General features: G+C 38.8%; 1 protein-coding gene across 2 annotated transcripts in view; it reads right to left on the bottom strand.

Annotated features, from left to right (window-relative positions):
* The window catches only part of EEFSEC (eukaryotic elongation factor, selenocysteine-tRNA specific), a 172,718-nt gene that overhangs the window by 102,589 nt on the left and 43,902 nt on the right, over nucleotides 1–26,227 (bottom strand). For both annotated transcript variants that reach the window (XM_026678021.2, XM_087954702.1), the window contains exons 2-4: nucleotides 21,758–21,965; nucleotides 15,184–15,280; nucleotides 13,400–13,564 (exon numbers count right to left, since the gene is read on the bottom strand). In XM_026678021.2, the coding sequence (XP_026533806.1) occupies nucleotides 13,400–13,564; nucleotides 15,184–15,280; nucleotides 21,758–21,965 (470 nt within the window). The remainder of the gene's footprint in view (nucleotides 1–13,399; nucleotides 13,565–15,183; nucleotides 15,281–21,757; nucleotides 21,966–26,227) is intronic.

Genomic DNA, 26,227 nt, shown 5'->3' with positions numbered 1-26,227 from the left:
TTCTCATCCAAATACATTTCTTACAATGTAGAAAAATGGCTTCTATACTGCAATTCTGCCCATATCAGACAGTGTAAATTCAATTGTTTCTTCGTATATCAGAACAGGATTTGGAGATGAAGCATACCTGCCGGACTATAAGTCAGTAAATAACAGAGTTAAAATGTGAAAAATTCACATACATGCTTTAAAAGTGATTATATGCTTCAATTCCTTGAAGAGAGATTGTGTTAACAAAGTCCTCTCTCAGTTTTAAAAGTTGTAATAAGCCTCAATTTTCCTTTCTTAAAATTATACTGAACTGTGCTTGTTATTCTTCTGTTCATAAAATATTCAAATATATCATCCAGACCTATTAAACCAATGTCTTTTGTATTTTGATTCTTATTTACAAACTGGAAGAATGTTAGAAATGAAAGAATTTTGGTAGAAACAAGCAAATTAACCAATTAACCTTGCACCTCTCACTTATGCTCTTATATGTTGTGAAAACACCAAGAACAGGGTACCAGTTGCACCAGTTAAGCTATCCACATCCATTAACTTAGTAGTACACGACATTTTTCATAATATTTAACCTTGAATGAAGAAATAAATGCTTCTCTGATTCCTTGGTGTTCTTTTCCCTTGAATTACAAGTGAGAAAAAAGGCATTTTCAGGTGTCTTTAAAAAGTTTCAATACTTTATTATCAGAGCCCAAAATAAGAATAAAAAATTCTACTTCACAGTTTGAATTGATTTCACAATAATAACTGCCAGGATCCTCAAAAAGAATAGCTGCTACAAAATAGTATTAGGTATTTTAAAGGCTTTTATAATTTACCTTTAGTAATAATTTATATGCCTTTTGACCAAAACAGAAAGAAGTAACTTAAGCAACAGTTTTATTCCTTTCCACTGTATATAAAATGGCTAAGGGGCATTCTGTATATATGTTCGTTTTTCTTGTCTAAATATTTGTTGCTCAGGCACTACAGAGAAAGGAAATCACTTTGTAATTTAACATTCATTCAGCTCTAGTAATTTTTCTATAAGTCTTTGGCTCCATCTGCTGACTTTTAATGTTTAAAGTAATTGATATTGGCTGAAGCATTAGTCTTAGATTCTTAATTTGAAGGTCATTTCTTTTAGTCATGAGGATCACTTCAGGTCAGAACGTTCACTGAAATGGTTTGAAACAACTGAAGAGCAATTTCAGATTAATACTATTACATGAAGCCAGGGGTGGGATTCCACCAGTATAACAACCGGTTCGGTGATTGTGCGCTTCAGTAGAATCCCTCCCCTGCATGAAGCTAATCCAGGAACACAGCCTAGGTTTTCAGAACTTTTAAGATGAATCAAGTTAAACTAAAAATAAAACTAAACCAAAAGAAAAGCAACAAGTGGCAGCAACACAGAGACCTGTTTCATGTATCAACCCAAGCCATGTTTTGTAGTTTTACTGGATAAACCACATTTTTGACTCATAAAGTACCCTAAACCAAACCAAAACAAATAAAATTATGGATTATTATGACATGTGAATCCAGTCAACATATTATAATTACTGATATATTTTTCATACTGCCTGCAAATTAAAAATAAAATCTGAAAATCTTTGTTACTGCAGATAATTTTTTCTAATAAACATTTTTGCACAGAACTTGTAGAGAATCAGAAAGCTGATCTTGGACAAACTATGCAAAAATGGTTACAAAAACAAAAGCAAGCTTTAAACCTGGAAAGGAGAATTTACTGATAACCCTTACTTAATGACCAGTTACTTAATGACCAATCAAAATTATGGTGGACTTGGAAAGGGCACTTCATAGCCTATAAAGAACTTCTGACCATCTTAAAATGTCCCGCCACTCCTCCCCTAATCATGTGATCATGATCTGAGTTCTTGATTTGGGACCAGTTGCCAAGTGCCTCACGATCATGTGATTGCCATTTGCACTCTTCCCTGCTGGCCTCCCTAAATATTCAAAGGAGAAATCATCAGGGAAGGCTGCAAGCAGCTGCTGCCTGGCGAGAACACTCCTCCTCATTTCAGGGATTTAGCTATAAAAGCTCTCTGCCAATCTGTGCCTGCTTGGACCTTGACAGCTGAAATCCAAGAAGGCACAGAGCTTAAATTTTTTCTCTCCCTGCCTCTCCCTCCCTCCTAGACCTCTCCACATATTCAGAGGGGGGGGGGAGGGGGGGGGAGGGAGAGAGGGAGAGGGAGAGGGAGAGAGAGAGAGAGAGAGAGAGAGAGAAGGACTCCAAGATCCATACATGCTTGGACTTCAGTTGCCAAAATTCAAGCTCCAAGATTCAAATTCCAAGTATGGAACTTGGGATCTCTTTCTTCCTGCCTCTGCAGAGCTGAAATTTCCTCATGGCAGGCTGTCTTTTCACTCTAAAAGGGCTGCCGGCCTGGAGGGAATCTCAGGTCTCAGCTGACAGATCTCAGCTCTTGAAGCACTGGCTGATGGGTGGAAATGAGATGTTTTCCTGACAAGCAACCCTTTCACTCCATCTGCTTCACAACCCAGGAGATGACTTAACTATCACAACTGGGAGTACAGGATTGCAGTTTTTGAGCAAAGCAGTCATACGAGCATCTTGCTCAATGATTACTTCTCTTAAAGACCGAGATTCCAGTCTCAAAAATGGTCATAGGTCAATAGCTACCTGTAGTTCACTTAGATGTAAGAGAGAAGGATGGGGGTAGTGGAAACAGATCAGGCTTCCAAGGTTTTGGTTTTACAACCTATATCAATAGAGTTCTAGTCATTCTGTAGGGTCTGTTTTCTGCCCTGGCCTTCTTTCAAGGGCTGATAGAACTTTCCTAATATTGTATATACTGTAATGTCTCTAATATTTACATATTTTATATTACATATATGAAATATATCATTATTTATTAAATATATTATTCCAATGATATATTGCTCCAATGATACTTTTTAAAGCAACAATCTCTGATATATATTCTCATTATAACATTATTTCTAGTATCTTTTTGGTGGTTTATTTTCAAAATATTTTTTGCTCTGAACAATTTTTTGAACACAAAATTAGGAACACAACAAGAATCTGTACACTGGCTATCTTTCTTGACAGCTTATATCATTTTGATCTACAAGAACATCATGGTATCTTTTTACTATTTTATTTTTACACCATATTTCCTCTTGAAGCACTAATTAGTTCACAGAAATTATAAAAAATAATCTTCTATGAAACAATTTTGTAAAAGAAAGCAATAGTGAAACACATTTTCAGAATGTACAAATGTTACACCCTATTTAAATAATCTCATCCTATTAAATTACTTAAATTTATTTATTTAAAATATATTTAATTAGTTATTTAAATTAAGTTACACCCTATTTAAATCAGTTCAGTTTTGTGATTGTTTTAACGCAGTCTTGGCGATAAAAATGCAAAAGCCAATTCAAGGATGACGAGCTTTTTTAGAAGCAAAACTTCACACATCCCAAACTTAAATATAAATTATTCTTTCTATATGGTTTAAATTGCCTTTCTTAAATATATAAAAAACATGACCTATATCAGGGGTCCCCAACCGCCGGTCCGCGGACCGGTACCGGGTCGCTGAACAAGCCTTACCGGGCCGCTGGTTGCTGGGCGCCGCCATCTTTGGTAAAAAAGCAATTTTTAAATCAAAAAAGATGGCGGCGCCAGCGCTCAGTGAGCTTTTCCAGGTAGAAAGCCATTTCTACCCGAAAAGCTCACCAAGCTGCGGCCGCCATTTTTTGACGAAAAATCACTCCGTGACGTCACCGGAAGTGATTTTCGTCAAAAAGATGGCGGCGCCCAGCTGACGCCGGAACCGGCCGCGGCGCCCAGCTGACGCCAGAACCGGGCCGCGGCGTCGAAAAGGTTGGGGATCCCTGACCTATATGACTCGACTGCATGATTTTAGTTTGTTTTAGTTCATATAATAATCTGGCTGCGTGATTATATTCAGAACATGACTGCTCATCACAACCAAAGACTAAATATCCTGATTGGATTATCCAAAGCATTCTATGTGGGATTGCCCTTCAAGACCTTCTGGAAGCTGCAGCCAGTCCAGAATGCAGTGATGTGTACAATTTGGGTGGCCCACAGTTCACACCAATTACAGTGCTTTTGTTTGTGCTGCATTGGTTCCCATTTGTTTTCCAGGGTACAATTTATAGAGGTAACATGATAGCAGTGTTCCAATATCTAAGGGGCTGCCATAAAGAAGAGGGAGTCAACTTAATGTCCTGAAGGCAGCACAAGACACAATGGTTAGGGACAAATCAAAGAGAACCAATCTAGAACTGAGGAGAAATTTCCTGACATTTAGAACAGTTAATCAATGGTACAACGTGCCTCCAGAAGTTGTGGGTGCTCCAATACTGGAGATTTTAAAGAAACGTTTAATCAAACATTTATCTGAAATGGTGTAGGGTTTCCTGCTTGAGCATAGGGTTAGACTAGAGACCTCCAAGGTCCCTTCCAACTCTATTATTCTGATTATCATCTTTAAAGCTCCACACAGCACAGGACTAGATTAACTGCAGGACTGCCTCTTCCTAAATATATCTGCCCATCTCATTGTCAGATAGGATGGGTGCACTGTAAGACTCTTCCCTTAAATATTATTGTCTGATGGGACCTCAGAGGCACACCTTCACTGTAGCCAGCCCAGCCCTTTTCAACAGCTTCCCACCTGATATTCATTCAAGGGGTCCCCGCCATTTTAGCCTATAGAAGGCCTTAAAGACCTGGGTCTTCCCCAAACATCGGGCTGGAGAGACAGTCGAGTCAGGAGGTTGATAATCTGGTTGGTCTGGCATTTGGTGAGAAGGCATGTTCTGTTTTCACTGGTTTTTGTGAGCCGCCTACAATCACTATGTGAGATAATAGGCAGCCATATACAGTTAAGTTCTTTCAATAAAATTTAAACTCACTTTAACTCATTTAAACTCATTTAAACTCACTTTATTTGTCACAGCAATATTTCACACTGCCATCTCCCATGTGAAAAAGAAGACCTCCCCCCCACCCAATCTAATTACCTGAACTGATAGAGGTATCTCACAATCATTGATAACTGAAGAAGAAAATCAAAGAAATGAGCAAGAAGTAGAAAAGGTTGCAAACTTAACTGTGCAAAATAACAAATGCCTTTGAAGGTTAGACTGAGGGTAATCTACAGATTCGGTCAGAGTCGCTGATTTCCTGGTGAATTTAACCCTTTTCTTTTTTTTTATTGTCATTACACCTTGTACAACGAAATCAAACACCATCTTCAGTGCACATCATGACCATGACCATGAAAATAAACACAAACACATATCCTTCACCCTCCACACATTGAACCAAAAACCCCTGACACTGCACCAATACTGCACTATACAGCAGAATTCAAAAGAGCTACTGCCCTGGGACAGAAGCTGTTTTTCAGCCTATTTGTGCTTGTTTTTATTATTCTGTACTGTCTGCCAGATGGCAATAGTTCAAAAAAAGGGTTCCTAGGATGAGATGGATCTCTGAGAATGTTTTGAACTTTCTTAAGGCAGTGGGAGCTATAAAGCTCTTCCAAAGAGGGGAGGGGGCAACCAATGATCTTCTGGGCAATGACATTAACCCTCTGGAGTGCTTTCCTATCTGCCACTGTGCAATTGGCAAACCATACAGAGATGCAGTATGTTAAAATGCTCTCTATGGTGCCGCGGTAGAAGGTCACCAGCAGTTTTTCATTCAGTTGTTGCTTTCTGAGAAGTCTCAGGTAATATAATTTCTGCTGGGCCCTTTTGACCAGGGCTTCAATGTGGGCACCCCAGGTCAGGTCCTCTTTTAGGGTAACACTCAGAAACTTAAAACTGGCCACTTGCTCCACGCGGTCTCCATTGATAAGCAAGGGCTGGATGTCTGATCTGTTCCTTCTATAATCTACTATAAGCTCCTTGGTCTTATTGGTGTTGAGGACCAAGTTATTGTCTCCACACCATGAAAGCAACCGGTCCACCTCATCTTGGTAGGCAGACTCATAAGTCCTACCACTGTTGCATCATCTGCAAATTTAGCAATAGTATTACTAGAGTGGGAATGCAGTCATGCACATAAAGAGTATAGAGTAAGGGACTTAACACGCAACCCTGTGGTGTACCAGTGTTAAGAATAAGGGCTGAAGGGGTATGATTACTTAATCTGACCCTCTGTGAGCGGCCAGACAGGAAATCCATAATCCAAAAACAGATTGAATTAGAAAACCCAAGGTCCAGAAATTTAGACAGTGGTCTATGTGGAAGAATTGTGTTAAACGCAGAACTAAAATCCACAAAAAGCATCCTCACATAGCCCCCCCGCTGTTCTAGATGAGTCAGAGCAGTGTGAAGAGTGATGGCTATAGCGTCCTCTATAGATCTATTTTTTCTGTATGCAAACTGGTGTTTATCAAATGTATGCGGAAGACCAGAAATGATGTGCTGGCAGACCAATTTCTCAAAGCACTTCATGATGATAGGACTGAGTGCCACTGGTCTGTAATCGTTGAGGTTATTGATAGGGAACTTCTTTGGCAGCGGAACAATGGTGGAAGCCTTCAAACAAGATGGAATAGTGAACTGGGATAAAGACCAATTGAAGATCCTGGTAAAGACTCCAGCCAACTGATCAGCACAGTCTTTAAGCACTCAGCCAGAGATACCATCAGGACTGGCAGCCTTTCTTGGGTTCACAGCCCTCAGAATGCTCCTCACCTCCTGTCCCTCCACAATGAGGTGAGGGCTACAATTGGCTGGTGGTTATATTTTATCTGTTTCTGATGTCTCCACTTCAAAGCGAGCAAAGAAATGATTCAGTTCCTCTGCCAATGAAGCATCCCCCTCAGCAGGGATGACATTAGTCGGTTGATGGTTTGTAATTTGTTGAATCCCTCGCCACATCTGCCTCATGTTATTGCTATCCTCAATCTTCCTCTTATAATCAGTCTTGGCCTTCCAAATACCTTTCTTCAGATTCGCTCTTGCAACACTGTATCTTGCCCCATCACTGGACCTAAAGAGCTTGGTCCTGTCACGCAAGAGGCGCTGGACTTCCTTGGTCATCCAGGCTTTCTGATTGGGATAGATCCTAATATGTTTATCCACAGTGATAGTATCTGTGCAGTGTTTGCTATAGCACAGAACAGTTGCAGTGTGCACAGTGTGCACCTCAGGGTCAGGGTGGTAAAAGACGTCCCAATTTGTGTTTCTCAAAACAATACCGAAGTTGTTGGGAAGCATCTTCTGGCCAAGATTTCACTGTCTTTATTATAGGCAGAGCCCATCTCCTAAAAGGGATGTACGCTGGTGCTAAAAGCAGTGACATATGGTCTGATTGTCCCAAATGTGATAATTGTATAACTTTATAGCCATGTTTGATGTTGGTATATATTTTGTCCAATATGTTTGCTACTCTAGTAGCACACTTAACATGCTGATAGAATTTAGGGAGCACTGCTTTTAAATCAGCTTGATTAAAGCTATAATATACACAGCATCAGGATACTTATTCCGCTGATTACTAACAATGTTATACAAGAATCCCAAAGCTATGGTAGTATTGGCATCAGGTGGGACATAGACTGCAGTAATCAAAACCATGCTGAATTCCCCCGGAAGATATATGGGCTACATTTAAGAGTCATATACTCCAAATCCATGGAGCAGTGGCTGTCTACAGTCTTTGCTTTTGTTCACATAAAGGCTTAAACCTCCCCCTTTGATCTTGCCAGAATCTCTACTCCTGTCCTGCCGGTGAGCTATGTAGCCTTCCACCTCAACAGCTGCATCTGGAATGAGTGAATGAAGCCAAGTTTCTGTGATTAGCAAAACACAGCAGTTCTTGATGAATTTAGTCATTGCAATCTGCAGCCTTAATTAATCCATTTTGTTCATCAGAGATCTTGCATTGGTAAGAAATATACTTGGAATTGAAGGCTTGTGTGGAAACTTACTCGGCCTAAAGAAAATGCCAGCACAGCATCCTCTCTTTCTCTTCCTGTTCCTCTTTCTCCGCCTCTTCCTCCTTCCTACAGGGCTAGTGATCCATGGCTCCCCCAGGGGCCTAGCTGCCTCCTTCGGTATGTTATGAGAATGTATAAAATCAGCTGTAATAGCCTTATCACACTTCAGTCCAATTTGTAACAAGGCTTGCCAATTATAGATGCTCCTTGCCCCACTGGATTCAACCAAGGAAAGGATCCAAAACACACACAGAATCATACACACCATACACTGAAAGAAGGAGCGGTTAGCCACAGCATCCATGTGCGCAGCCATCTTGAAAACCTATTCCTATTGCTTATATAGATCTTTCCCCCCTTTTTTTGTCCATTTCTCCATATTTTCTTTCAGTTTTGTTCCCTTTGTCTTCTCCTCCTTTTCTAGTGCTTTTGCTCCACTGTTATCCTCTTTTTTTTTTTTTTTTTTGCTGCTGGAAAGTAGGAATTTGGTGCTTGTGTGTGTGACTATAGACAGTGTATGCAGGTGGAGATTCATTTTATAAAGGGGATTTCTTATTTTGCTTTCAACTAATTTTAATACATAACTATTTAACAGATGTTGCTTTTTGTGAGGGAGGCATGGCCCTGCCTTTGGGTGGTTTTGTGTTTGTGCAACACAAGTGATAAATGGACACATTTATCAGAAAGAGGGAAATATTTTAAAAGAGTTTCAGCTGCCCTAGGGGTCTTGTCTCTATCATTTTTGGTCCATGTATACATACTTGGAAGTGAAAGAGACCCATTTTAAATTTAGTGTTAATCTTCTTTTTGTTATATAATGGTAGTTCTTATAAATACTTGCAAAACTTAACATGAATTCTAAACTGACACTTAAATGTTACATCTAGAAAAATAGGATCAATATTGAAAATATATAGTAGTTAAGTAAAACATCTTTTGGAAATATGACTGTAAAACAAGCTGCACAGGATTACAATAAAGCTTCACCTAACACAAGCTTTTTGTTCTCACAACAACTCATAAGAGGTCTATGAGAAGGTCACAAGTACAACAACATCATCTTTAAGCATAGAAGCCATCAAGTTCAGGCTGGATGAACAGCTAACTATTTCCAATAGCAGATCTATACTGATCATCTACATATCATGTTAGCGGTCTGCTCTACAGCACTAGCTTCTATTGGGGTGCAGTGCTGCAACTTAAAATGAGGAAGCTCTGTTCCCTGCTAAACAAGTCCAGGACAAAAGTTCAGTAGGTCAGCCAAGAGGATATAAGAGCTGGAGCCAGGGAAGAAACTGATGCTGTCTAATTTAGCCAAGACCCAACATGTAGCAAAGAAGACAAATGTGCAGCACAACCCATTTGGAGTAGAGACCCTGGTGGAAATAATGTGGCCATTAATGTTTATCCAAGACAATAGATATTGAATGTTTAAAATGTTAATGATCAAAGTCTGCCAGGAATTAGATGTGCATACTGTACATACATACATGTATATAAATTCCTTAATTTATATATTTCATTGAATGAAAACATTCCATTTGTTTATACTAAATTAATATTCATTTTTAGATGGTGACGTATGGTAGAAAAATATGTAAAGTCAAAACAGTCAGGAACAACTCAGGACAATTATTCCTTTAAAAATGAAAATCTTATATGAAGTTCAACAAGAGACAATTTGAGAGGATATTTTAGTCAAAAGAAGACAGAGAATGATAAGGATTGAGTTTGCCTTACTAAACCATCTATTTGAAATTTGCAAACACTTGCAAATGTATACAACTACACAACAACACAATAGGCTTAAAAATTTTTAGTGTATTCTACTGTAACAATTAATTTTTTTAATCATTCTATCACCCCTACCCAAACCTTTTGGTGAGGTTTGTTCTCAATTATACTATTTCCTGAATTTATACAAATGATTTAAGAATCTTAAACTTAGAAATGCATTATATTCAAAAATTATACTGTAAGGTAAGAAACAAGACTAAAGAAGTTTGAAGTTTCTGCATCTCCAACTCAAAATGTATCCCCTGATGTACCTATCTATAAGTTTATATTACATCATAATTGAAAACAACTCTCAGTGAACGTACAATAGTCAAATTATAATATACAACCCCAAAATAGCAGTGATAAGCAAATATACAACTATGATTAAGAAAAATAACAAAAAGGTGCCAACCCAACTTAAGCATAGCAATAATAACCTCCAGAAACTATACTGAAAAAATGTATCATAATGGTCTTCCAAAGCTATCTCAACTGGATTGCAGGGGCACACAGTCACTTATTTCAAATATGTGAGTATTGACTCAAGTATACTATTTATCATAGCAAAAGAAAAAAGAATGCCTCCTGTAAACTGCTTATCATAGATTGTATCAACTGTAGATCACCTACTTTCAACTGATAAATTCAGTTTTAAAAAAATTAGGACCTAGAGAAACTGAAAGTCTCAGATTTCAAAAATGGTACTTTCAATTAATCACAAATCAATTTGTATAATGTGGCATACAACTATTTTAACAGGATAACTCAGCCTATAAAATATAGTGATTACTCAGTCATCAAGCTAAGATTACTTCAGTGTTTTTTAATTGATTCATTCTATGTCTTCAAGTTGTTGTTGGCTCTTAGTAGACACACTTTTCTCCTGACAAAAATCTATCCCTAACCTGGTCTTTCACATCTTTTAATGGTGCACATATTGGAATATTAGGCAAATACAAATCCCAATTGTATTAAATCCCTTCCCATCTAAGAAAGAGAGAAAATGTCCTATTGGATATTAGCACTCAGAAATGTTACTCCTAAAATGGAAATGGCAACAGACATATCACATGCATGGCAATTTTGAAAATGTACATAGTACCACTACATTTTCAAACCACAAATAAGGGATTCATGTACTTCAGCATGGATGTTAAGTATCATTGAGTAACTGGTATGAAACTGCTTCATTGAAGAATCGTCTGCTACGTCAGAGATTTCTCACAGACACACACGTAGCACACAACATTCTCTCACTGCAGTTCAAATAATCAACCCCAGATGGCAATTTACATAGTCAACACTGTAAAGGAATCTGTGTGCTGCTGGCATTCTCAACCTCAATCAGAGAGTATGGGCGTTTGAGAATGTCACTGTTTATTTTTAATTGCTCTGTCCCTCCTTTCGGCAAGTTCAGGCGGTCACACACGTCGAAGTCTATTAGCAGAATAGGTATGAGATGCCACTTTATTTGCTGGGAGGGTTCCTTGCGCTTGGAAAGCAGCTGTTTTCCAGTGTCCCCAATGCCCAGTGGGCATCAGCTGTCAATCTCAGTTAGCAAAAGGTCAGGGCAAAGAAAGGTCAAGGAATGTCATAATCCACAATGTGTTATAAGATCTTTCTCTTCTATTGCTTTGTAGGATTGAGAATTGGTAAAACTTCCCACAGGTAACCTAGTTAAATACTTCATGAAATAGATAACAGGAAAACAAATTTAATCTCCAACTGTAATTTCAACTGTCCATTTCCATATATATGCAGTGAGGTGCATGCTTACTTAAAATTACTATGCCAAATGCTGAATTATAGTGGCATTCTATCTGGCAATCATTCTCAGCTTACTTCTGAGGCTCAAATGCTTTTTATCTTTATTGCTTTCTCAAAAGGTACTGAAAACATTTCTCTTCCATGGAGTATTTGGGCACTACGATGGTATCTCTGTGGGTGAGGGAGAGAATCAGTTGTCCCTTCCACATGGGGTCTTTTGGGGTTTATTTTTTGTTACAGTTTTTATATGCAAAGTTGTTCAGACTCAGTTGGAGTTGGGTGGCCTACAATTTTGCAATACAAATAAATCAACACTGCCTCTTTGGTTCGTTTTTTCTTGCTTTTTGGGGGGGTGGGGGTGGAGGCTTTTTTACCTGGATGCTGCCTTTATTTTGTGGAAAGTGAGAATAGGTTTGGTATTTATGGTGCTTTTATATTTTTGATTCCTAAAAAAGCCTTGCTTTATTTCGATGATGTAATATATAAATAAAATGATATTCCTACATAACGAGCAGAGTATGCTCTGAAAGCATCGCCATAAAAACTTTAATTAACTGATCATCTTGGACACCTTCACAGTTTTTGTGTTACATCCACTTCAGCTTCATTTCACACATGATTCCATAATATCATCTCTCTTCAACAGTTAAGACAATCCAGGAGTAGTTCAGCAGGATACTGTATATACCGAACTTGGTTTTCCAGTACAAAGCATTAGAAAACTCCTGCTTCACCGAATCAACTCCTAGACAATCCTCTTCCCACAAATGTTAATAAACTGAATAGAGGAATGGTAATATGGCACTTCATAGCTCACCTTATGAGCTGGAGGGGGGGGAGCAATTAGGAACAAAGGATGGGAATTTTTGAATCAAGCAGTGATTTTTACATGTAGAAGTCAGCAGCAACAATAACAACAGAAAGTTAGTTTGGGAGCAAAAATGATATCAGTAGAGAAGGGCCTTTCTTAAAGTTAATAATGAGTCTGACCTATTCATAAAGTAATTATACTAATTCTCTATTTCAAGACAAAATCTTGATGGATTTTCCACTTTTTAAAAAAATTAGGATTGGATTCTTCTTTCTCTATTATGCTAATCAATTCACCAACTGAAAAGGTTGTTGCTTTTAAAATATAAGGATAGAACATTTAGATAAAACTGAATTCTTTCATCAAGTCCAACTGGTTGGTAACTGAATTTACATAGCTGCCAGACTCAACACTGAAAATAGGCTTTTTCTGGATCTAGAAATTTCTTATTTATCCTTTAATTTAATATTTTTTCATTTATATGTCTTTGTTTGCTGGTCATTTTCTTCATTATAAAGAAAGAGTAGTGTTATTATTTTTTTATGTCATAATAAGATTTTCTTGAATGATTTTTTTAATATGAACATTTATTCTCAGAAGGACCAAACTAGATTCTTGGTAACTTTTCATTGCAGCCAAATATACTGTTAATCTGTTGTTTTTTATTTCACTAAAATATCCTGAATTTGGTCTCTTCTCATTTTTCTGCACCAGTAAAATCAGATGAGATGTTTTCTCTATTTAAGTGCCTTGAAAGAGGTTTTTTTCTCTTTTTTTCCTTTTTAAATTTTTTTTTAATCTCCATTGTTTCTGGAGTGTCCCTTTTGAGGATTCAGCTTCCGGCATCTATTTTGCTTGCAAAGTATATAGTTTGCAAATCACGCCAACATTGTTATATCAAAAACTACCCAATTCTGTACAGTATTCCCTAAAGGATTTTTTAAGTTCCTATTGAGCAAGCCAAATGAAGCCAGTTAGGTAAATGGAATACTACAGGAGCAGCAAACTTTCAGGCCTTTTCTCTCTTTGATAAAGCTGTTAGAACCAAAAATGACATACTCACCTTCAAGGCAGGAATTTCCACATTGTCCCCAATATTAACTGAGCCTGAAAGAATAGTTCCTGTCATCACAGTGCCTTGGCCCTTGATGGAAAAACAGTGGTCAATGGCCATAAGGAATGATCCTGAAGGATCTCTTGTTGGTATATAAGCCTCTGACTTTAGGACCTAAAAGCAAGAGAAAATAAGACCTGTATATTGACAAAATGCCACATAAGACACAAAGAAATGAAGAGAAAAGGTATGTGATTGATTTCACCATGGCATAGCTTTCTGTTGCAACAAGACTGGAATAGTCCAAGGTCAAATAAATTGTTCGCACTGCCTAGGAGGTGCAGACTTAGCAGCAGCAACTGCCTTAAAAATTTTGGTGCAGTGCAATCAGCCTGGTTAGCAAAATATGTCACAGAAAAGTTTCTGTCAACACCTATGCAAATACAGCGGCAATAACTATTTGTAACTCTGGGGAAGAAGGGATACATACCAGTTCTCAAAATGCACATATATATTTAAAAGATCAACATGCAGAATTTTTTTTTTAACTCTCCTTTATTTTTACAACTTTGTCTAATAGAAAATAATGGCAAAGAACAATAAGGCACACTGGCAATTGAAGTTTCATTTTCCACTAGCTCTACCCAGAAATAAATCACTAAAAATAAGCAGCTGGAGAAGAAAGTAAGTTTCAAGAAGAAGGGGTATGAGAAGTTGAAGAAGTACCAAGGCCTGAAGAAGAAACTGGAGAACATGTAAAAAGTAAAAGCCAAGGTGGCCCCAGTGGTGACAGGAGCACCCAAAGCTATAGATTACATCATGACCAGCTGTAAACTGAGCGCAGATACTGATCCAGTATCTGATTTTTTTAAAATATAAACAATGCTATGCTTCAATAGTTAGATGGCTTAGACATTGGTATTTCAACATAGATCTTTTTAACATTTATATTTTATTGGCTTCTGCTAATCTAGATAATCTAGATGAAATGTTAATATATATAGTGCTAGTCCATGTATGAATAACATACCCTAAACAAATAATAATAGAGCTGCAATCCCAGGAACAACATCAGAGCTCTTTGTCCAGAAGAGTGCAGTGCTAGGAATAGCTAAGACACTGCACAGGACCCACAAATTCCCAGGCAAATTCTCTGATAGAGGATCCGGGATTGAGGAAGATGCATATCAGCCACCCGCTTTCTTCCTTAGGACTCTGTATTTCTCTGGCTTCTCATACACTTTCTTCCCGATGTTGCTGTCACTTGGCACAGCTACATCTATCGCCACCAGATAATGCACATAATGCCAGCTGCGTGGTTGTGCCATTACAATGTGTTGGACTGTCTCTGAGGCAACTCTGCTTCTATGAATCTGCTAGTGCCTGTTTTCATGCTGATATGATCAATACCTAGTGCTGTCCTTTAATTTTAATTCGGCCCTTTCAGATCACTGGTAGGATTTCCCAATTTCTGCCACCTCAACTATCTGTGAATGATATTTAGTTCTATAAACCTGTTGCAAATGCATTTATCAGTCTTAGCTCTTACTCAAGAAATGGGAATATAAAGACTCACTTGCAAAACTGTTAATGAACGAAGAAAAGTTCAATTCCATACATACTTATCTGAGAGTAAGTGCTACTAAAATCAGTGGAGGTTATTTCCAAATAAATTGCATAGGCTTCTACCACCCTATTATCAAAGGAGTGCTTACCAGTCCATTCAACTAGGATTTTGATTATGCCTACAGCCTTGAGCCATCACATAATACTAGCATTTTTAAGATACGTACTTCAATTAATTCCGAAACTCCTATTGGAGTTAGAGTTTCTGGGGCTTCTGGACCACCAGGCTTTGCTGCAACAGAAACTATAGGACATCCATGGAACCTGGTCCAAAAAAAAAAAAAACCAGTTGTATAATAAAGTTACAGTTCAGACATTTCCCAGTATGGTTTACATAATATCACTATTCTATTAAATTTCAATCTATCCCTAGCTATAATTTAACAAAAACAATAACTAGCTAGTTTCTAAATTGTTTTAAAACTGAAAGAGGCATAACTGGAATTAATTCAGCTTTGAATAACCCCCAGCCACTGAGGATCTGCTTATCTGAACTCTGAAAGGCTCAGATGAAGCCTTCATATGACTAGTAGCCTCCTGTAATACTGGCTCTGAAATAATAGAAGGATAATCTAATTTCCTGTAGTATCTCAGGTTGCTTTTTTACTTTCACCAGCATAATTAAGCTATCACCTAGACAAGTTTGTTACTTTCCTATTTTCTTCATGGTGCCGAGGAAATTCCACTATAGGAACTCAAATCACTTCAACATTGAAAGAAGGTTCTTAATGCTAAACTAACATTTTTAGGCATATTTTGTTAAACAAGCCAGAGTCAAATTACCAACAAGCCAAGTAAATGATGGCTTATCTGATCAATACCTGGCTTACCATTTATCTTTTAGGCCAATATCATAATGTATCTCAGATGCCCTAGCAGAAATAAAGGTTCAGAAAGGCATGGAAGTCACCTCAGAAATCTTAAACGGCTCTAACAAATCCATAGAGGTCTTCTATTTCTATATTGTTTCCTAATAATTGAAGCTTTTGAGTGAAATATTAGAGAAATAATTTCCCTATATACCTTTCCAAAACAGTGCATTTTAAAAAAATACATTTGAAGAATATATGGAAAAATATCATATATGGTATAAATTTTCCCAGCGAAACATTGTTTTTAAAAATAGTTTAACCTAACTATTTAGTTTAAGTATTAAATAAGCTATTTCTAACAGTCATATATTTAAATTCAGTTTATTCATCTAAAATACATTATTAAGCATTAGCAACAGTAGATAAGTTATTGACTTCTGGACATTATTGAAACTCTGCAGAAAAAATGATGTTGGCATTGTTTTGATAAGTACTATCAAAGTGCCTTAAGTATATGCTCAACAAGAAGCCCAGAAAAATGTTTAATTGGTAAACCAAATCACAAGTACTTTTTATGAGTTGAAAAGAGGAGATGGACAGAGAAAGACGTCTATTGTCAGGGAGAATTAGAAGAAAGAAGAAATTTAGACAAAATAAGTGCCTTTTAACCCAAGAAGGGTCCTTCTTAAGGCGCAATATCCTTACACTTCTGTGAAATGGATATGGGATTGAAGGGGCCCCAGAAAAGAAATCAGGAAGAATCCAGAATTTCAAGTCAAACACAAGTACCGTATTTATCGGCGTATAACACGCACTTTTTTCCCCCTGAAAATAGGGGGCAAATGATGTATGCGTGTTATACGCCGATATAATGTTAAGAAGCCTTCGGTGAATGCTGCTGGGATGGGGATCAAGGACACAAATGAAAGAAGGGGAGGGAGGAAGCAACCGAAGCCTGTCCTTCACTCTGGGTCAGCTCTCTCAGTCGCTCTCTCGCTCCTCCACCAGCACAGGAAGAAACTGCTTCAAAGAAGCGGGGGCTTTCCTGTCGCCACAGCTTCCTGAAGCGCCCGTTTCTCCCCACCCCCATCCCGTCCGCCCGCCCGCCCGCCCGCCCGCAGTGCTCCGTTCTGCCTGCCTGCCTGCCTTCGTTAATGGTTGAATCGGAACAGCTTCGGCTGAGTAAAAGAGGCGAATAGTTATTATTCTCAGCCGAAGCTGCTCCCAAACAACCAGAAACTTAGGCAGGCAGGCAGGCAGGCAGAATGGGACACTGTGGATTGAAGCTGGCGTGGGGTGGGAGTGGGGTGAAATTTCCCTCTTAAAATGAAGATGCGTGTTATACGCCTGTGCGTGTTATACGCCCGATAAATACGGTATATAAGTAGCTACACCTTTACTTTGAATTTAGTAATGACTATTTTCCAAATCTTGTTAAGAATGTCACTACCATTAGTTGAAAAAAAATGAACCATACATACAGCTGAATATATTCAAGACTGATCAAAGCCAATGTCACTGATATGAAAAACTGAAAGACAACACATGGTATGAAACAGAATGCTGCCGAGGTCAACTCCAAGGTTGCAGCTACATTCCAATTGAATTGAAATTATTTTCTAAATCTATCAAAACTGGCATAAACATCTGCCAATCAGATACATTGTTTTGGGTCATGGAGCAAATTAGGGCACTAAAGTAATAAGCGGGTTAAACCTTATTGTACCAGTGCCCACACAGAGCCTGTAGTTGAGGCATCTATAATCTCTGTTAGTCTTATAAATGTACATTTCTTCACACCCTGCAAATTTTCTTTTCCAGCACAGCCATGGTTCTCCCACATCTCTGTTCCTTGGGGTTCTAATTAGATGGTAATTGGGCTGTTACACCCTGAAGTTCAAAGCGAACAGGCACTTTTTCTACAATGAATTCTTTCTCCTTCTTGCATCCCTCATTCCACCCAAAATCTCCTATGGAATGTTGAAGGATCCTTGAGTAGATTCAAAACCCATGATTGACACTATAGAATATAAATAGTCCTTGAACTTATGACCAGTTGTTTTATGACTGTTTGAAATTATGATGGGCCCAGAACAGACACTTTATGGCCTGTAAAACACTTCCAAGTGTTATAAAATGTCATATCACCTTCCCCACAGTCATGTGACCGCATTTCAGCTGCTGTGCGAAAAAAATATTTTCTTTTTTGAATAGAATAGAATAGAATAGAATAGAATAACAGAGTTGGAAGGAACCTTGGAGGTCTTCTAGTCCAATCCCCTGCTTAGGCAGGAAACCTTGTATCATTTCAGTATTTTGAGATAAGAAATAATTATCCCTATACACTTTCTCCTCCCCACAAATAATTTTATATGTTGCAATCATGTCCCCACCAGTGGTGGGATTCAAATTTTTTTATTACGTGTTCTGTGGGCGTGGCTAGGTGGGCGTGATTAAATGGGTGTGGCTTTTTTTGCAGCTCCCTCCATTTTTTGCCTTCCTGGGCCTCAGAGAAGCCTCCTGGGCAAAGCAGTAAGAAGCGAGGGGAATCCTGGCATTGTTGGGAGATTAAAAAAAAATACCTTAAGGAGTGACTGGGCGGGCGAGCATCAGGTGGACGCATTGGGTGGGCAGGGCAAGCGAGCGAGCAGCAACTGGGCAACCGGGTTGGGGCATGGCCAGCCAGAAGTTACTACCAGTTCAGCAACCTATGCCAAATCCTTGCTACCAATTCGCCTGAACCGGTGTGAACCGGCTGAATACCACCACTGGTCCCCACCCTGCATCATTATTCTCACCCATGCTAATGTTTTCTCATAGGAAAGTTGTTTAGAGCTGCTTAGTTGCTTTGGTTGCATTCGTCTATGCTTTTCCCAGCTCTCTTACATCCTTTTTCAAAAACAATGGTTAGAACTGTACAGAACATTTCAGATACACACAGTCCATTAAGACAAAAAGTATACAGTTTATTTTAAATTTCTTTTCTAATTATTGTTGTCTAAAAATTTCCTTTTTCATATCAGTACAGTATCTTTGTTGACATATCCTTTATAATACCAATATACACTGCTCAAAAAAATAAAGGGAACACTTAAACAACACAATGTAACTCCAAGTCAATCACACTTCTGTGAAATCAAACTGTCACTTAGGTAGCAACACTGATTGACAATCAAGTTCACGTGATGTTGTGCAAATGGAATAGACAACAGGTGGAAAGCATAGGCAGTTAGCAAGACATCCCCAATAAAGGAGTGGTTCTGCAGGTGGTGACCACAGACCACTTCTCAGTTCCTATGCTTTCTGGCTGATGGTTTGGTCACTTTTGAATGCTGGCGCTGCTTTCACTCTAGTGGTAGCATGAGACCGAGTCTACAACCCACACAAGTGGCTCAGGTAGTGCAGCTCATCCAGGATGGCACATCAATGAGAGCTGTGGCAAGAAGGTTTGCTGTGTCTGTCAGCGTAGTGTCCAGAGCATGGAGGTGCTACCACGAGACAGGCCAGTACATCAGGAGACGTGGAGGAGGCTGTAGGAGGGCAACAACCCAGCATCAGGACCGCTACCTCTGCCTTTGTGCAAGGAGGGACAGGAAGAGCACTGCCAGAGCCCTGCAAAATGACCTCCAGCGGGCCACAAATGTGCATGTGGGTGCTCAAACGGTCAGAAACAGACTCCATGAGGGTGGTATGAGGGCCTGATGTCCACAGGTGGGGGTTGTGCTTACAGCCCAACACCGTGCAGGACGTTTGGCATTTGCCAGAGAATACCAAGATTGGCAAATTCACCACTGGCACCTTGTGCTCTTCACAGATGAAAGCAGGTTCACACTGAGCACATGTGACAGATGTGACAGGGTCTGGAGACGCCGTGGAGAACATTCTGCTGCCTGCAACATCCTCCAGCATGACCGGTTTGGCAGTGGGTCAGTAATGGTGTGAGGTGGCATTTCTTTAGGGGGCCGCACAGCCCTCCATGTGCTCGCCAGAGGTAGCCTGGCTGCCATTAGGTATTGAGATGAGATCCTCAGACCCCTTGTGAGACCATATGCTGGTGCGGTTGGCCCTGGGATCCTCCTAATGCACGACAATGCTAGACCTCATGTGGCTGGAGTGTGTCAGCAGTTCCTGCAAGACGAAGGCATTGATGCTATGGACTGGCCCGCCCGTTCCCCAGACCTGAATCCAATTGAGAACATCTGGGACATTATGTCTCGCTCCATCCACTAACGCCACGTTGCACCACAGACTGTCCAGGAGTTAGGGGATGCTTTAGTCCAGGTGTGGGAGGAGATCCCTCAGGAGACCATTCTCCACCTCATCAGGAGCATGCTCAGGCATTGTAGGGAGGTCATACAGGCACGTGGAGGCCACACACACTACTGAGCCTCATTTTGACTTGTTTTAAGGACATTACATCAAAGTTGGATCAGCCTGTAGTGTTTTTTTCCACTTTAATTTTGAGTGTAACTCCAAATCCAGACCTCCATGGGTTGCTAAATTTGATTTACATTGATAATTTTTTTTTTTGTTGTCAGCACATTCAACTATGTAATGAACAAAGTATTTAATAAGAACATTTCATTCATTCAGATCTAGGATGTCTTATTTTTGTGTTCCCTTTATTTTTTTGAGCGGTGTATTTTTGTTCCAATTACCTCACTTTATATTTAAGCTGAATCAAATTTCTGATTTGTTTCACTATTTGTTCATTTTTTTGAAAGGCTCCTTTGGTTTTTACCATCCTGGTATCATGTGCAAACTTGGTTATCTCCCTGCATATTGCAGTAAAGATCATTTATAAACAATTTAAAAAGCACTGATCCCAATTCATATCCTTGAAGTATTTTACTTCTTACTTCACCCCACTAGGAAATTTGCACATTTATTCCTACTTTTTATTTTCTGATTTTTAACCAGTTAGCAATACAGGTGGTCCTCATTTAACAACCATTCATTCAGCAAACATTCAAACGTGCAATGGTGCTGAACAAGTAGTACTTATGACAGTCCCCAAAGTTCCAGCCATCACTATGACAGATCCCCATAGTGGTTGTATCAGTGTGATTCAGGTGCTCAGCAAGTAGACTGGCTTTCTAAACATACCAGTGTCCAGTAGTCACATGCTCACAATTTGTGACCTTCCCCACTAGCTTTCCACAAAATCAATGGGGAAGTCAGCAGGAAGTCAGAATTTGAAATCATATGAAGTCCTCGCTTAAACAATGGAAACCAGGAACTCCTGTATGGCTGTTGCTATGAGGCATAGTCACCGGACATTGCATGTTACATCAGCATGACTCGATGACAGAAATTCCAGGCCTAATTATCACTGTTAAGCAAGAACTAACAGTACACAAAAGAACAGCTTATTCCTTGATCACAAAGTTTACTTAAGCATCTTTTATGAATAACTTCAGTAATAAACTTTAGAAAGTGTAAGTATAGGTCAACCTTCATTTCTATTTCAGTTGACAATCTCAAAAAAAAAACACCCCATCCTCCAGAATGTGAAGAGAGTTAACCTTTGCAGAATCCATGCTGATTTTCTTTCATGAAGACTTATTCCTCTATTCTACCTGATAAAAGCTATCTTACTCCTTTGTGGCACAGGAGTGGGTGTCAGATACAGCACAAAAGAGGAGTGTCAGAAAGAAAACAGGTGTCTTCCTCCCCCCCTCACTTTTACCTATGTTCCAAACCACAATTGATTCAACTTCTAACAGATTATCTTTCAGCAACTATGGCTCTCAACAACAACAAAATGTCTACCACCTTATCTGTCTAACATATTCAATTTAAATATTTATTCTAAGGAAGTATACTCAGTTCAAGGAATTTCATCAAAAACTCCTAAAGTAGCATAGAAAAAAAGAAAATGAAAGTAATGCAATCCCTACTATGCAAGCAGGTTAGACAGGTTACTTACTTAGTGTTTTCCAGGGTCTTATGCATTTTCTTCACCATCTTGTCAATGGCAGCTTGTCTCTTACCCTCGGGAAGAAGGTCAATTTTGTTCAAAACTACTACCATCTTTTGGCACGCAATCTGTCCAATCACCAAGCACTCTGCTGACTGAGTTTGCATTCCTTTTGTTATATCTATCACAAGCATCATCAAGTCAATAATCTGAGCACCTGAAAGAAAGGAACAAATTTGTAGGAATCAAAACACTATTTACATGTAATTGTGAATGTGGTAGTGAATGTTTCTTATTTCTGTTATATTTTTATTTAGAAAAAGGTAGTTTTGGGGAAACACTGTATAGGTAATGATTTGAGATGTTGGACATTCAGTTCCAAAATTAGGACAAAAAATAATCAAAATAAAAAAGCAAAGTCAAAACTCTAAAAGTCAAGACTCTAAATTTGACATAAAAGTCTAGTCTGCAAATGAAATATCAGAAATACAAACTTTTTAAAAATACCTTATTAGATATCAGAATATATTTTTCCATGTTAACTTTATTAAAACATTTTAATTCAAATGGCCATATTAGAATTACCATATTTTTCAGACTATAAGACACTCTGGACTATAGGACGCACCTAGCTTTTGGGGAGGAAAACAGTGGGGAAAAAACTAACTCTGCCACTATCTCCCAGCAATTTTCTTCCTTACAGAAAACAGCCTGGTCAGCTTCAGCACAGCCTGATTTAGCATGAGCAGCTGATTGATGGTTGAATCTGCCTCACAGAATACCACTGATCAGCTGTTCCAGGCTGCGGTGATCGCCTCCACCCATCGGTACCGCCGCCACCCACTGCCGCTGCCACCTATCACCGCCTCCGCGTGTCCCATTTTTGGTCCATTCCAGGCGACAGGGATTGCTGCCACCTATTCCAGCCGCCTGGATTGGACCAAAACCGGGACACACAGAGGCCAAAAATGGGGTGCGGATGAGGCAATAGGCAGCAGAGCCAATGGGCGGCGGTGATCCCCGCAGACTAGAACAGCTGATCGGCAGTATTCCAGGAGGCTGATCCAACCGCCAATCAGGTTATTGTGAAGCTGACCAGGCTATTTGCTGTTTGCTGCAAGAAGGAAAATTGCTGGGAGGTAGAGGCCAAAGGGTGGGACCGGCAGGTGGTTGGGGCCTCAGCAACATTCGCTTTATAAGATGCACAGACATTTCCACCCACTTTTGGGCATGGAAAGTGCGCCTTACCTTATATATAAGGTAATGATCACATTTAACAGACCATGGATGTAAATATTTTCATAACTTATGCAAAAAACTTATGTACTGTGTTCCAAACTCATGTTGTTCCTTCTCTCCTTAGCATGCTATAATTAACTAGGAAATCTTCAATTAGCAATAGCTTATTATTTTATCCACAATGGAAAATTATGAACAGATTCAAAATAGATCATAATCTTAAATGAATCTGAAACTTAGAAATAGTTAGAAACGACAGTAAACTCAAAAGTTCCTATCATGAAAGCGTTATGAGTTCACTGGGCAAAAACCAACACACAAGCACACCAAAAATCCAAACTATGATAAATCCAAACTATTGGGTTGTATCCAAACTAAGATAAATCCAGCTTGGTATTTGGCCTCATGCTTCTCTGAGTTGATTTGTTCAATGATCCATTTATTATTTTTCTTGACTTTCAAGTCTTGATTCTCTTCATGTCATGATCCAGATTCTTACTCTGAAGAAGCTGCCCCAGCTGAATCAGTGGAATGTCAGCCTCAGAAGATACTAAGCCAGGAGTTTATCTGGAAGCTTTCAGGAATCTATCAATCTATCAAGGGAAGTATATCATCTCTCAAAGTGCAAAGATCAAAGACATGACAGAGAGGCTTGACACAGGACCTGTGGTGGCGCAGTGGTTAGAAAGCAATATTGCAGGCTAACTCATTGCTAATGGCCAAGAGTTCAATTCTGACTGATTCAAGGTTGACTCAGCCTTCTATCCTTCTGAGGTTAATAAAATGAGGACCCAGATTGTTAGGGATGATATTCTGACTCTGTAAACTGCTTAGAGAGGCTGTAAAAGCACTATGAAATGGTATATAAATCTAAGTGCTATCACTATTATCCAACTAATCAAGGCCACTGATTATTATACCTTTCTCCTCTTTCATGTTGGAATGAACAGTACAACAAAAAAGAGCCTGAAAAAAAATTAAATGTCTAGGCCAGGGGTGTCAAACTCATGTCATCACAGCAGCAGCACATGACGTATAGGACTTTTTCTCCCTTTGCTAAACCGGGAATGGGCATGGCCAGCATGTAACGTATCTGGTCCACAGGCAAGGAGTTTGACAGCCCTGGTCTAAGCAGAAAGGCAAAAGACTTAAAAGCATAGGTGGTGTTTTCATCTATACTTTCGATGCATGGTCAATATCCAATGAAGTAACAGCAATAGCACTTAGACTTATATACAGATTTATAGTGCTAGTGCTAGTACAGCCCTCTCTAAGCGGTTTACAGAGTCAGCATATTGCCCCCAACAATTTAGGCCCTCATTTTACCCATCTTGGAAGGATGGAAGACTGAATCAACCTGGACCCATGGAGGACTTCAGAGGTAAACTGCTGGTTCAAGAGATGGTGCTGTCAAGAAAAAAATGTATTTGTAGACCTTGGTCTACACTATCTCCATGTTGGCCTTCATCAAGAAATGGGATCCACCTCACAAGGCCTGGGAAGAATGTGTTTGGAAGAAATCTCACTTGTGTCTATTACTCTGACAATCTGAGGGACAAAAAGGACAAGTATAAAATATCTTCAGATAGCCCAAAACTTCAAGACACAATCAGAAAAGCTAAGGCTCATAATTCAAAATCAAATGAGTAAACAATATCAAAAACAATATTAATCAAAAACCATCTAGTTTAATGGACTGAAATATTCCTTCCACATACCAAACAGAACAACATTTTTTCATTCAACAATTATTCAGAGAATAGAAGTAACTTATCTTCTTCATCATGATCCCATGCTTCTGCATCTGCTCCAATGTGAGATTCAGTTGCCTAGTACATCTCCATAAACTGGAGAGTGGATAGCCACTTTGTGACTGTACATATTCACAAAATTGGATGGCTATATCATTACGATATTATGCTTGAAGATAATGAGGTGTGGGAGAACTTGGCTTTGAACATAAGCAGGGGAACAGAATGCACAAATGATTTGCCCTTCATTCTCTATGCTTCTTTGTTATGTCTGAAATGTAATCTTTGCTTTTCCCTCCACACTTATATGTACAAGCTCCTTTAGAAAAAGAGCCTGCATCTCTTAGATATCCAAGGCATTCTAAAGAAGCACAGAGACCCTGAAATATAAAGTATATGGGCTTCCTGTACTTCTCCCATGCTGCTAGAAGAAATTCAAAATTAGTTTTAATAAAAACTATTAAATCTATATTTCACCCCATAGATTTATTTGGCTGAAAGAACTGATATATTTGGCAATTAGTAGTGTGTAGAAATTTCTTAAGACATACTTTTATTTTTATTTTTTTCTTGGAACATTTAAGAAAAGTGCAAAATCTGATTCCAATTTACATATTAAGTCAGTAAGGATTAATTAGTTCATGTTAAAACACTAATCAAATGACCTATCTAGGCCCACAACATCACAAACTTTAGAAGCCTTCAAACACAAAGATTCTGACTTCTGACATTGTACTTCATAAGCACTTCCCGATATTCATGCTATATGTGGTTACTTAAATCAACCTGTGGATCCTGTACTTCCCCAGGCGCTCCAGCAGAGTTAGCCACTCTGTTTGCTCTTAATTTTCTTCACTTTTTAAAATGTTTTCTGACATTCATTTTAACCCAACTATTAACTGAAAATTATCCCAAACTGAAGCAAAAATAAAAATGAAATTTGTAAATTAAGGCAAGCAGATTGAAGTATTATGCATTTCCAGAATAGAGCTGAATTCTTAAAACAAGTAACAAAAATTAATTGATTCCATGACTCTCTTCTTAGCCTGTAATACCTGTTTATATTTTGTCTTGAAGGGCAGGAGATCCTAGGTTGAATAAGAACGAGGATCTTTTTTATATTCCTTAAAGCAAGAAAGCAGTTGTTTCTTGGCCACATGGCGTTTGCTATCAAGCCAAGGATGTTTAAAAGAGAATTCCTATTAACACCAGATGGACAGATGAAGGAGTTGAACAAGTTGAGGACTCCAAAGGCACTGATAAGGGCAGACTCATCCATAACAAACTTAGCCTCATTTGTTTAATTGTCATTCTTCTATTTTCTGGCTTAGTTAAGGACAAACAGGGAATGAAGATACTATTATTAACAAGAGGGTTAACATTTGGCAATCTGTGGGTATCAAATACAGCAGAGCTGAGCAAAGGAGTTACTCTTCCATAATGGAAAACTGATTGGGATTTCAAATCCTTTTAAAATGAAAAGGGTTTC

The sequence above is a fragment of the Notechis scutatus genome, chromosome 2 (assembly GCF_049901735.1).
Source record: "Notechis scutatus isolate UNSWTSFEM ecotype Mainland chromosome 2, rNotScu1.2, whole genome shotgun sequence".
In the NCBI taxonomy this organism is placed as follows: Eukaryota; Metazoa; Chordata; class Lepidosauria; order Squamata; family Elapidae; genus Notechis; species Notechis scutatus.
Note: the sequence above shows the minus strand (reverse complement) of the source record. Positions and strands in the feature narration are given on the sequence as shown.